The following is a 14332-nucleotide window of genomic DNA, read 5'->3' as shown; positions in this document are numbered from 1 at the left end:
TTTTTAAAAAAAATTTGTTTGACATGAATAAGAACTTGAAAATAATGATGTTTCAAATTAAGATCTCCTTTAATATATTCTATAACTAAACAAAAAAAATCAAATTTCAATAGGAACATTGATAAAACTTTTGTTAGAAATCAACTTTTTTTTATTTAATCAATGTTTAGTATTAAACTGAATGAAAGTATATTATTAATATTGAATAAATACATCATCACACGCAATTAATGAGTATAAAAAAAGTATTTTTGTCTATATATAAGAATTTTTTTTTACTCAGGTAATTTAATCAATGAATGATAGATTTCTCTTTGAAGAAATTTAAAGGTTCCAGAGAATAAACTTCACAGAGAACAATAGCTATTGTATTCAATCAATAGGACAGATGAACTTGCAAAAGTTTAAATACCTGGTCAAGATAGAGATGGCACTGTGGAAAACTTTCATTGGGTTCACTGTTGAGAGTGTAAAAATATCGTAATACACGAGTTATAGCGGTGGAATCTGTTTCTCTAATGATTTTATCCTTCCTTTTCAAAAATTTGCAGAAAGTTGTGTTCATTATATGTGACGTCATCAGGCATTGTCACCTTTTTTCATGACGTCACAATAGGAAATTCAGAAGAAACCAAGAAAAATTGACGTCATAATTAAATTTCGACCAATTATTTGCCGACAACAGATATTTCTCTAGTGAGGAGAACAATTTTTTTAAAATCGGTTGGGAAATGTAAAAATAGTTAAAAAAATTAGAGAATGTTTAGTTACCATTTAGTATCACTACAAAAGTTTCAGTATTCCTGTTCACTGCAAAATATTCCCATATCTAGTTCAGAACTTTGATGATCTAACTAGATAATTTCTAAACTTTTGTTGTGATTCTATGCACTGTCATGACTTACAATTCCACTGTACAGATTAGTAGATTTTACTTGATTTTGATGTTCACAATATACATAGTATCTATAGTTTTTCCACTACATGTACATGTATATTAATGAATTTTAGTTGTAAGTAAAGAATATAAACTGTTGACACAGAAATATGTCTCGCCTGTCCACATAAAATTCAGAAAGAGACAATCTGATGGACAGCATTGACATTGCTTATTCATTAAAAGTCGCTGGACCATGATCTTGTGGGCTGGGCCTAGAAATGGTCGACAAACTGAGATGTACTGATAGTAATGCAACTTTATACAAAATATCAATGATCTGTCACAAGTAGTTCTTATCAAACTGACTTAAGCAGAAAACTTAACATTGAAAAATTGCTAATTTATTCAAAGTCACTAGACCATGACCTTAGGGGGCAGAGCCTCAAATTAGTCGTCAAACAAATATGTACTGATAGTAATGCAACTTCATACAATATACCAATTATCTATCACAAGTAGATTCTATCAAACTAACTCAAGCAGAAAACTTAACATTGAAAATTGCTTATTAATTCAAAGTCACTAGACCATGTCCTAGGGACCAGGGCCACAAAATGATATGTACTGATAGTAATGCAACTTCATATTAAATATCAATGATCTATCACAGGTAGTTCCCATCAAACTAACTTAAGCAGAAAACTTAACAATTGTTGACGCCACCGCTGTCACTGTCGACGGAAAAGGAATCCCTATGTCTCGCTTTCCGTGACTTTCATAGCAGGCGAGACAAAAACCATGGTCTTTGCCCTCCAACTTGGAAAACATCAGGTTGCAATTCACTTCCTTGTCTAGAGTTCCACCATCTTTAATTAAAGTAAATCATTAAGTCTGTTTAGTTCCTGTGATATTTCCTTCACTCTTTCCATGATTTTATGTTTGTCTTTTTCATGTAATTGTTTACCATATTTTTGTTGAAATTTATCTGGATGCCATCGAACTTGTTCCTCACGTAAACGTTTCTTATATTTTTCACCAGCAGATAACACGGACTGAAACATGACATTTTTTATCTCTTTAACATCACTGTCAAAAGGCCACGGCACGTCATTAAATTTTATTTCCCCTTCATGAGACATTAGACCTATAGCAGTGATATTTTTCAGGTAGTTATTACTTTTAAGTAAGAACCTGTTCTCTCTATCTCTTTTCTGATTTTCTTCATATTTTTGTCTCATTTTCTCTCTAATGTCTTCAAGCTTTTCTTTATTGTCATTTTGTTCTTTGGATTGACTGGATGAGGCTGTCTCCTCATGTTTTTTAGGGTGATGTCCACTGTATCTATGCTTCATATGATATTCATGCCTTAGTCTGTCTGCCCATTCATCATAACCTTCTGCATAAGAATCTTCATCTTTATCTATGAAAAAATAGATCATATAAAAAATTTAATTGGATATTTACATTTTCATAAAGAAATAATCATACATAAAATTTTGAATCATTGAATTTAAATATTTTAATTAAATATCCATGACATCAATTTCACAGGAAAGGTAGGCATGCAGGAGCATTCTTTATTTACTTAAATTGAAAAAATATTCAAATTGTCTTTATCATTTTTACAGTTGTATTAAAATGCTATGTCACAGAACCAGGGATCTCCATGGATGAAAATTTAACGATGGAGAAACTTTCAACATAACAAAACCTCATATCTACGGCGTGGCGTGATGGAAAGTATTTCATTTTTCCATTTCCATGTTCTGAACAGAAAACCAAAAAAAGCACATTTTTCAAACATTTTCTGTGTTTTTTATTTAAAAAATAACTAGAATTGCACAAACTTGTCTTTCTTTTATCTCCTTATCAAATTATAATTCTAGCACAATTTGATAATTAAAATAAAATGAAAATATATTAAAATATTATTTTTTTTAAGTATCCTCAGTGGTAACGCCTTAGTGAATTCTTAGCCAGATACAAATATTGCATCTTAATAAAGTTGCTAGCATAAAGGTATGATCGTAGTAAATGATTAATTAGTTGTTTCAGAATCTAATGCATTCTGGGTAATATTTTCAAAAGCGCCATGATTAGTTAAAAATGTCCTAAAAATAGAAATTCAATCAATGATGTGATTTTGATTTTGATTTTGGGGATTCTAAAAATGAAACTACCCATAGTCCTTTTTGATGAAGAAACTGCAAATTTATTGCTTCCTTGACATGTAGACACCATTTTGAACTATCAATTTATAATTGACGCCAAGAATTACTAAAATTGCATCACAAACCAAGATAGTATACTGCACAGATATTGATTACTTAAAACAAAATTGCAAAAACAATGAAAATATTTTTCTTTTCTTCCTTTATGGACAAACATGAATATAAAACCAAATTGTCAAGCATAAAAAAATACAGAAAATAGGAAGTAAAATGACATTTTCTAGACACTTTTATAGTAGCTTATCAAAGCAATAAATTGAGACCATTTCTGTCTATAACAATAAGGGACATAACTTTTGTTAGTCATTTCAAACAACATGAACAATGTCTAAAAAAAATATAAAATAAAAAATTCTCAATGACATTAAATCTACAATCAAACTATTAAATGCAGTTCAAATCTCAATCTGAAGTATTACATACCACTGTGATATCTGCCTGTATAGTCATCATGTTCATATCGTAATTCATCAGCAAGTTTATCTTGCCAGTCGTCTGCTTCATTCTCCTCCTCTGACTTGTAAAACGAAGGCTACAAAATTTGCAATGTATTATTTTTTAAAAATCAAGCATATGAATGTAAGCTTTGTGATTTAGCTTTTATAGTTAAACAATAAAATATCTAGGATTCACAAATAGTTCATTTAACACATTTTTTGTGAAATATGAATACAGGGCAATATGGGTGAACGTCAATGCCACAATAATGCCATACTTTTCATGTGACCTACAGAATTAGATTTATCACCAGGTTTGTACTAACATGAGCAACACGACCGGTGCTACATGTGGAGCAGGATCTGCTTACTCTTCTGGAGCACCTGAGATCACCCCAGTTTTTGGTGGGGTTCGTGTTGCTCAGTCTTGAGTTTTCTATGTTGTGTTATGTGTACTATTGTTTGTCTGTTGGTCTTTTTCTTTTTTTGCCATGGCGTTGTCAATTTATTTTTAACTTATGAGTTTGAATGTCCCTTTAGTATCTTTCGCCTCTCTTTCACATGCATTCAAGTTATCATCTAAAATTGTAGTAAAATAAGGTCATTTGAATTGCGAGGTGCTTACAGTAAGTGATGTAAAGGGTAATTTCAGAGCAGTAATACTGTTCACAATAGAACATGTATCCTGTAAATTACTAATGAACATGATAAATAAAGTAGTTCTTAAAATGTAATTTGTATGGAAAGTACAACTTTTGAAAAAATAATTTTGATTTAATTCAAAATTACATTGCTAAAAATGATGCAATTGTAATGGTAATTCTATAGAACCATTTTTGCAATATAATTGTAATTTAATTAATCATATCCCTGGGTAAGGCTGGAGGTTTGTATGCAGGTAAATCTGGTTAAACACCACACAGTTTGTCCCTGTACCAAGTCAAGCTAAGCTATCTGTTATCCATAGTGGTTAGTCTTTACTTGTTTATTTTTTGAAAGGAGTGTGATGTTGTTCAATGATTGGTATGGTCAGTTGTACTCCCAGATTTCTCTAAATCTTTTTTCCCAGGATGTCCTAGAAGAAAATCTGCTGGTCCTCCACCATCATTTCTATTGCAAAATACCAACATTGTGTTGGTCCTTTGCAAAATTTTGGTACTCAAAAACCTTCAAACAACCACTTTTTGAGCACTCTGCTCTACCATATTTTTGGTTATGCCTGTTATCCTTTTTATGTATTATTTCAATGGCAATAAAATTGAGAATGGAAATGGGGAATGTGTCAAAGAGACAACAACCTGACCATAGAACAGACAACAGCCGAAGGTCACCAACAGGTCTTCAATGCAGCGAGAAATTCCCGCACCCGGAGGCGTCCTTCAGCTGGCCCCTAAACAAATATATAAACTAGTTCAGTGATAATGAACGCCATACTAAACTCCAAATTGTACACAAGAAACTAAAATTAAAAATAATACAAGACTAACAAAGGCTAGAGGCTCCTGACTTGGGACAGGCGCAAAAATGCGGCGGGGTTAAACATGTTTATGAGTTCTCAACCCTCCCCCTATACCTCTAGCCAATGTAGAAAAGTAAACGCATAACAATACGCACATTAAAATTCAGTTCAAGAGAAGTCTGAGTCTGATGTCAGAAGATGTAACCAAAGAAAATAAACAAAATGACAATAATACATAAATAACAACAGACTACTAGCAGTTAACTGACATGCCAGCTCCAGACTTCAATTAAACTGATTGAAAGATTATGTCTTCATCATATGAATATCAGGCACAATCCTTCCCGTTAGGGGTTTAGTATCATACCATCATAACATATATGAGAAGAACATAACCCGTGTCATGCCAACAACGCATATATTAAGAAGAGGACTTATTATATCAACTTTTATCAAACCCTTTTGTTTATTTGTAGTCAAATAAAAATTAAACTAAATATGTTTCTTTTTTTGGGACAAGAATTTTTATTATGAAGGGAAAAAATGAAGAAAAACAACAAACCTGATCTTTGTGTTCATGATGCTGCTTTTTCTTCACAAGCTTGTCCAACAAGTTTCTACATGATATCCCATCTTCATTATCTACTTCCAATAAATCTGGACATTTCTCAATCAGAGGTAGAATAATAGAAGTATACACTGAAATATTAAAATAAACTGTTATCACAGAGATATGTCTCGCCTTTTTGTAATTTTGATAATGCAAATGTTGAAATTAAAATAGCAATACTTTAACATGTAAGTTATGCAAATATTCAAAGTCGATGAACCATGACTGAAGGTACATGGCTAAACAATCTCCATGGAATGAGATTTGCCAATGCTAATACAACTGCATACCAAATACCATTGACTTATTATAAGTTGTTCCCTTTAAACAAACCTAAACACAAACATTAACTTGTAAACTATGTAAAAGTTTAAAAGTCAATGAACCATGATCAGGGGTGGGGCTATATAATCTCCATGGAAACGATACTTGCAAATGCCAATAAATTTGCATACCAAATATCATTGACTTAACATTAGCAGTTCATCTTAAACTGATCTAATCACAATCTAATACAAGTAAACTAAGCAAAAGTTTCAAAGTAAATAGACCATGACTGAGGGGGCGGGCCAAATATTCTCCATGGAAATGAGATGTGCTAATGCTTATACAACTGAACACCAATTAACATTGGCCTACCACTAATGGTTCCCCTTGAACTGACCTAATCACAAACTAATACATGTTAACTTAGCAAAATTTTCAAAGTCTATAGACAATGACTAAGGGGGCGGAGCCAAATAATCTCCATGGAAATGAGATATGCCAATGCTCATACAACTGCATACCAAATATTATTGACCTACCACTAGTGGTTCCCCATAAATTGACCTAATCACAAACTAATACATGTAAACTATGAAAATTTTCAAAGTCAATAGACCTTGACTGAGGGGGCGGGGCCACATAATCTCCATGGTAATGAGATGTGCCAATGCTTATACAACTGCATACCAAATATCATTGACCTACCACTAGTGGTTCCCCATAAATTGACCTAATCACAAACTAATACATGTAAACTATGAAAAGTTTTTAAAGTCAATAGACCTTGACTGAGGGGGTGGGGCCAAATAATCTCCAAGGTAATGAGATGTGCCAATGCTAATACAACTGCATACCAAATATCATTGACCTACCACTAGTGGTTCACCATGAACTAGACCTAATCACAAACTAATACATTGTTGACACCGTCGCTGCCTTTGCCGATGCTGGAAACAGCATACCTATGTCTCGCTTTTTGACTCTGTCAAGGCGAGACAAAAATATCTACGAAACTTTAATTTCATTTAGTCAATGTGATCATTTATTAATTGTTTTTTTAAAGATTTCATCTTTTTGTTTTTTAATTTAAGGTCCATGCAGAAATTTGCTGGATACAAATTTGAAATCAAGGAAAACTACTTTAAAAACATTATGCATTATTTGAACATTTCAGCTGCTAACATTGGGAATATGTATATACGTGTCAAATATTTTTTTTTTTATGTTCCCTGTTTATACTAAAAACATTTGTTGGCTTTTTGGTAGTGAGGTGTTGAAAAACCACCATGTTTGTCACTCACAAAATCGCCTTATGAAAGGCAAAAAATAGTTTCTTTTAAATCACCAAATTTTAAAATAAATTCCTACTTACTCATTTTTTAAATGTCAATATCTAAAATACACATATTTTTGTTTGGCCTAATCATTATAAGTCAAAGGAAATGATTATTGATTGTATGTATGTTTGTTTCTCTAATTCTATGGAAATTTATCCCTTTCCGAACCCATTGTATAAAAAAATTTAATCAACGTGTGGTTGCCAGTGATCTCAGAAGATGATTGGATGAGTTTAAGGGTCATAACCTTTCTCAGCTCACTGGATGCATCAAAATATGTTAACAGGTGTTAATGAAATTGACAACTTTATGGAAAGTGGAAGGCACTCGAAGGGGATTTTAGTTTAGCAAAAAAGGAAAATTTATTTTTTTATCATTAGAGAAACAGATTCTTACATAGTTACTCGTGGATTATCGGATTTATCCAATCTCGATAGCTCGGACTTTAAAATTGATAATTTAACTATCTCGATTGGATAAATCCGATGATCCACAGGTATCAATGTAAGAATCTACATTTACGTCTTGACTAAATTTTACATCTTCTCCAAATAATATAAGATCATAAAATAACTAGAAGAGAACTGTCAAATAACAATACATATTTGCAAATTTAGATGTTTTTCTTAATCTGACTATCTTTTTTCATTTCAATTATTATATTTTTCAGCTGGAAAGTATATGCCTCATATATATTTATGGTTGAATAACAAATATACATATATGTATATATCATATAAAACTGTTAGTTTGCTTTTCATAACCAAACAGTTCATTTATTATTCAATTCAATTCAATATTTATTGGAAAGAGCACAATAGAGGCGTGATCCAAATACAGACAATAATAATATTAAAACAACATATAAATGAAATATAGATGCATGTAACAGCAAGTCATAAGTAAATTCTATAGATACCATAACATTCTAAGTATACCCTATGAATACCATTACATTCTAAACTCATATTAATACCATTACACATATACATCACGATTATTCTAAATTTTCATAAACCTACTTAAAACACACAATCACCTATATAAGATATATGTGTATATGCACAAACTACTATAAAGGATTATTATCTGATGAAACAGTATGGTGGTCTCTCAAATCAAGAGCTTCTTCAATATACATACAAATAAATTTTAGTTCTTTTTCAGACATAGGATTTAACATTTTGGTTAAATTTTCATCCAAATTATTTGAGTTAATATCATTGATTTTATATTTAGATCTAATTTTGTTATATTGAGGACATTCAATCAAGAAATGTATCTCATTTTCAATTTTTCCTGTGCAAAATTTACAAAATCTCTCATTAGAGGGTATTATTGGTCTTGCATACCTACCAGTTTCTATTGCTAATGAGTGTGCACTTATTCTTAATTTAGTGAGCTTTTTTCTAAGATATTTAGGAACATTAAAGTTCAAATATTCTTGTTGTTTAATTTTAGTATAAATTTTACTAAAAAATAAAAGTTTACCACAGTTTCCATCTTTTATCTTAGATAGTTCAAATATAATTTTATTTTTGTAGAAATCTTCTAGTTTCTGTTTGAAATTACTATTACAATGCTTGTTTAAGGGTATTCCAATATATTTTAATAATTCACATAATTTATAAGACCATGAATTTTCTCTATTTGTGAGAGTTTTGTCCACTTCAAAAGCAGCCTTGAGAATTTCATGTGGACCACCAGACCGTTCACTAATATCACTGAGACGCACATAGTATTTATACATAAGTTGATAACATTTAATGCTAATAGGTAATGTGCCCAATTCGCACCACACTGCTAGATTGGAAGACTTTCCATGAACCCCAAGTATGTTTTTAAATATGGAGTTTTGTGTTTTTTCTAATTTACTTTTGTCTAATGCTTCAAAATTTGGTTTGAATTCTGATATCCATACTTCTGATCTATAAGTTAAAATAGGAATCATCATTGAATTAAAAAGCTGAAGCCAAGTTTTAACAGACAAGTTTTCACTATATGGGAGTTTAGACTTTAATGCAAAATATGCTTTTTTAGCTTTATCTGAGAGGCTTGACACTGCCTGTATAAATTTTCCAGAGCTATGAAAATCAACTCCTAAGTATTTATAACAATCAACGATTTCAATTGCATTAGAACTGTAATAAAAGTACAAGTTTTCTTTATTTACTTTATTTTTAGAGAAAATTATAATTTTTGTTTTCTTAAAATTCACATCCAGTTTCCATTCAGCACTATATTTTTGCAAAGAATCAAGAGAGTTCTGGAGACCAGCTGCAGATTCAGACATCAATAATAAATCATCAGCATACAATAAATGGTTCACTTTTTGATCATGTAAATTCACTGCACTAGTTGAGTTTGTATCTAAGTATTTTCCTATGTCATCAACAAATATATTAAATAAAGTCGGACTTAAACTGTCTCCTTGTTTGACTCCCTGATTAGCAAGAAAAAGCTTAGTAAACATTTTTTAATATTTACATGAATATAAGGTATTAGAGTACATGTCATGCAGTATATTATAAAATTTGCCTTTTATTCCTTTATTTTGTAATTTTAAGAATAGAGCTGATCTCCAGACACTGTCAAAAGCCTTTTTAAAATCTACAAAACACACATATTGTTTCTTTTTGCATTTAAACAAATATTTGTTTATTATTGTTTTTAAAATAAAGACATGATCTATAGTTCTGTAATTTTTTCTAAAACCACCTTGATTTGAAGATAATAAATTATTTGTTTCAAGAAAATCACTAATTCTTTTTTGTAATATGGAGGTAAAGACTTACCAAGACAGCTTGTTATGCTTATACCTCGATAGTTCCCACAATCAGACGGGTCACCAGATTTATAAATTGATGTCAATAGAGAAATGTTCCAAATTTTGGGAAATTTTTCTGAATTAAGTATCTTATTAAAAAGTTTTGTTCGAAGTAAAACTAGAGTGTTTGACCCTACCTTCTATTATAGAGAAAACAAAAAATTAACAATTGGTACAATGTCTTACTATTTCATTATAAAGTCTGATGACAATAAACAGTAAGGATTTCAATTTGCTGACAATGTATATATGTATATGTAAACTTTTCATTTTCAAAGCGTCTAATTTTTAAAGTTTAAAAATACAGTGAACAAATTACTACTTTAACCATTTGTATACAAGATTGAGCATATATTTTGTACCTGTATTTGCTGTTGATTTCAAAGCACGTTTTAGAGCTAAGTGTAAAGCTGTATTCCCATTACTATCCTGGAGTATAACATTTACATCCTTTTTAATCAAGTATCTGGCAATTAAAAATAAAAGTTTAAAAATAATTTTGAAATACCAATGACAAGAAGTTATGCATATATGTATCAACATTCTACAAATGGTTAAACAAATCTAGTTTCCATTGCTCATTGCTACTGGAACCCAGTTTACTCTAGATGACATGTTATAGTAGAAAAGATTTAGTCATTAGGTTTGTGTTGTTCTATTGTTAATTTTCTGTGTAGTGGTCTTTTCATCTTTTTTTTAAACTTTGCTACGTCTGTCTTCCTCAACTTTGATTTTTTATAGACCTCTGTGCATCTTTTTACTTTTTCTAGATAGAATTGAGAATGGATTTTATTCATACTTATATATATACGCAATAACATCAAAATCATAGAAAATGTCAATCAATTTTTTTTTTAAATAGGTTCACTCTGTTGTCACTCAATTCATACCTAGATTAACCTTTGTGATGAGTTGCTTTGGGGACATGTTCTCATTGCACCTATTTCTAGTAGCATTTCAAAGACAACTCTCTTTTATCATTCACAAATGATTTTTTTTTACAAATACATGTTATAAAATTCATTAAATGTGTTAAACACAAAAAAAAAAAAAAAATTCTGTCAATTTGCTTCAAATATATGAACATGAAAAAAAATTGAAATGTTGACTTGAACATGTTGATTAGGTGATATCTTATAATTTTAGTGTGAGAAAAAAAGTGTTAGGTTGTTAGTTATCTCTTTCTTTGTATATACAAATATTTTTAGAACAACATTATGATTAACATTATAGCATCAACATATAATCATGATAATTAGCATGTGCCAATCTGCTATGTTATGTATCTTGAATTCTGTATTATGTATCTTGTAGTCTGTGATATTTCATTAACTAGTCCTAGCTACAAATATGATATTGAACACCTTTGGGTTATTTGCAATAAATTTGTTTGAACATGATGAACTACATGTATGCTCAACAGTCTCACCTGAATATTATATCCTGCCCATATTTACAGCTGTAATGTAACAAAGATTGTTCTTTTTCAAGACATATTTCACAAACATCTATTCTGCGTTTCCTCACATATGACTTAAATTTGCCAGGTCGATCTTCTTTAATGTATTTTTTCAGTTTTTCTGTAACATCTTTCCCCATTATTCATTGTTATTCTAAAATGCAATCACCTATGAAAATTATTGAAAGAACATTTGACATTATGAAAAACTGCAAAATATAATAATTCCTGGCATAATTTCTTTCAAAAGTAACTGAAATTAGGAAATGTATACAACATGTACAATGTTGGTCGTGTTGTTAGGAATTTCAGTTAATCTGATGTCATTTTTTTTAATGTAAACAAATGCAAAGAAACACCATCTTCAGGTAATGTTTTCTTTCATATTAGTGTTCTCCCCAGGGCCTTTTAGCATCATGGTAATGTGATACTATATTGCTAGAATGTGATGCTATATCTGAAATGATTTTCTTATAGCTAGTGTTATGGATGTGATGCTATAATTTGTAGAAACAAGATGGTATTTCATAATTTCCTGTTTACCAAGATGATATAAGAAATTTCTGAGGAGAAGACAGTATTAAAGTTAATACATGAAATTAAACATATAATAATTGCAGGGTTCTCATTAGCATGATTATGGTATTTTGAGGATGAGTCCCATGTCCAGTTACTCAAATAGTTTCGATTGAAACTATAATGACTGTCTTAATTACATGTATCTTACTGTTCTTCCTCGAATGAAGGATCTTTATAACACTGAATAAGTCAGGTCATGATATAGTATATATATTCATATGGAAGAAAGCAAATCTTTGTACCACTCCCATTCCAAACACATACAATATAATTTTTTTCTAATTGTTGAAGGCCTTACGATAACTTGTAGTTGTATAATTACATCCATGAGACAAACAGCTCATACCTCATCTCCTTATATTTATCATGTTATAATATCATAAAGTAATCTAATTTTAATGCAAATGTTGAAAAATACATTGCATTCTATTAAGTTCCATAATTATATCACAATGAAAGTACTCATAATGAGAACCATGGAAATGTACAAGTATTAGTAATGGAGTTTTGTATAAATTAAATATATTGCAATTTGTTTTTAAACTTCATATTTTCCTCTTTTATTTCAATTTTCACTTTGTTTTCAACATTTTCTCCGTCATTCCAATGCATGGAGTTAGACCTGCATGTAATTATCAATTTAAATACATGGGTTTACAATCTTTGATGAATACTTCAGAATAATTTGGCACATCACTGATCATGCTGATGGTCTATATTTATTCAAAATGCTTCAAATAGTTTTTGAAATAATTACACCAACTGTTAGATTATTTAAATCGTTTAATATGCTTCGAGAAAGTTGTCTCAAACGAACAATTTGGTCAAATTTTAATCTGTATTTTTATCATCGGACACAGACAGCGACCACCTTCAGAAAGATCTGAATAAATTGGCAATTTGGGAAAACAAATGGAAAATGGCATTTCATCCAGATAAATGTAATGTTCTTACCATAACAAGAAAACGTAAGCCTATTATAAAAGAATATGTACTGCATGGCCACACCCTCGAATCTCTAAATTCTGCAAAGGACCTTGGCTGCACCATCAGCTCCGACTTAAAATGGAATGAACACATTAAAAGCATATGTGTTAAAGCAAACAAGACCATAGGCTTCCTCAAACGTAACTTGAACATCAATAACAACACAATAAAAGAAACTGCATACAAGTCACTTGTAAGACCGACTCTAGAATATGCATGTAGTCTGGGATCCTTATCAACAAAACAACAAAAGCCGACTGGAAATGGTACAGAGAAGAGCAGCCAGATATGTCACTAACAGATATCATAACACATCATCTGTTAGTGACATGCTTAACAAACTAGAATGGAAAACCCTCGAAGACCGTAGGAGAACATCAAGGATTACCATGATGTATAAACTTGCCAAAGGGATGGTGAAAGTTGACACCAGTAATACTCTCATTCCACCAGATAGGCTGTCCAGAAACATCAACACAAATGGATATCAAGTACTATCTTGTAGGACCGAAGTGCGGAAGGAATCTTTTTACCCAAGGACGATACGAGACTGGAATGCCCTACCACATACTGCCACCAATACAGGTAGTCTTGAATGCTTCAAGACTTACCTGCATGAGATGAACTAGATCAAGCCAAGATGTTTTTAAATTCACTGTATATATGATGTATAGCACAAATTCAAATCAATTCAATATTTATTTATTTTTTTTGTCTAAATTTTTAATGCGCATCCAAAAAGTGGCAAAATAATCAACTTATTGATGGTGGCCGCGTATTGGTAGAAGTAGAAGTAGAAATGTGTACGTCGTCAGGTCGGACGTAGTAATGAATACTCAGTCTGGGGAATGCTTCGAATGTGGTCTAATCAGGAAATTATGTGCACGTTTCACTAAATGGCAACTTACGTGGTTACTCAATAGAAAATAGTAAATTCAGATAAAATAAACTTGAACAGGTTTTAAAAACACTTTATAATATTTGTTGATGCTTTTCCCAAAGTGAAAGTGGATCCGGAAATAAGCTAATGACACAAATTTTCGAGTCCACGGCGGACTTTTCTTGACATTCCGTGTTTCAAAACCTATCATCGATAAATGTTCATATTACATATTTCATATATCTATGTAAAGAACAAGGGATTATATATAGCTGGAACCCAGTCTACAAATATAGCAGTCCGAGCAGAACTAGGGAAAAAAAAACCTTGAGCATTTTATTTTTTCACAGTGTTATAGTAGTCTCAGCTCTATCTTACC

At 31.0% G+C, this 14332-nt stretch overlaps 1 protein-coding gene across 2 annotated transcripts; it reads right to left on the bottom strand.

Moving 5' to 3' along the window:
• Nucleotides 1-460: 460 nt before the first annotated feature.
• LOC127729872 (NF-kappa-B inhibitor-like protein 1) lies at nucleotides 461-14088 on the bottom strand. 2 transcript variants are annotated; one of them, XM_052237801.1, is made up of 6 exons: nucleotides 13982-14088; nucleotides 11478-11676; nucleotides 10411-10514; nucleotides 5570-5706; nucleotides 3535-3643; nucleotides 461-2300 (listed from the first exon to the last, which is right to left on the bottom strand). In XM_052237801.1, the coding sequence occupies exons 2-6, from the start codon at nucleotides 11645-11647 to the stop codon at nucleotides 1753-1755; spliced, it is 1068 nt and encodes a 355-aa protein (XP_052093761.1). In that variant the 5' UTR covers nucleotides 11648-11676; nucleotides 13982-14088; the 3' UTR covers nucleotides 461-1752. The 2 variants fall into 2 exon arrangements, with proteins under 2 accessions (XP_052093761.1, XP_052093760.1); XM_052237800.1 differs by having other exon boundaries at nucleotides 11478-11661.
• Nucleotides 14089-14332: the final 244 nt, after the last annotated feature.

The sequence above is a fragment of the Mytilus californianus genome, unplaced genomic scaffold, assembly GCF_021869535.1.
Source record: "Mytilus californianus isolate M0D057914Y unplaced genomic scaffold, xbMytCali1.0.p SCAF_2, whole genome shotgun sequence".
Taxonomy (NCBI): domain Eukaryota; kingdom Metazoa; phylum Mollusca; class Bivalvia; order Mytilida; family Mytilidae; genus Mytilus; species Mytilus californianus.
Note: the sequence above shows the minus strand (reverse complement) of the source record. Positions and strands in the feature narration are given on the sequence as shown.

What these genes read in the sequence shown, in the direction of transcription:
- LOC127729872 (XM_052237801.1), bottom strand. Translation starts at nt 11,647, where the DNA reads ATGGGGAAAGATGTTACAGAAAAACTGAAAAAATACATTAAAGAAGAT. An exon ending in GAAATCAACAGCAAATACAG is followed by an intron (nt 5,707 to 10,410) that starts GTACAAAATATA and finishes TTAATATTTCAG; the next exon opens with TGTATACTTCTATTATTCTA. An exon ending in TACAGGCAGATATCACAGTG is followed by an intron (nt 2,301 to 3,534) that starts GTATGTAATACT and finishes ATTTTTTCATAG; the next exon opens with ATAAAGATGAAGATTCTTAT.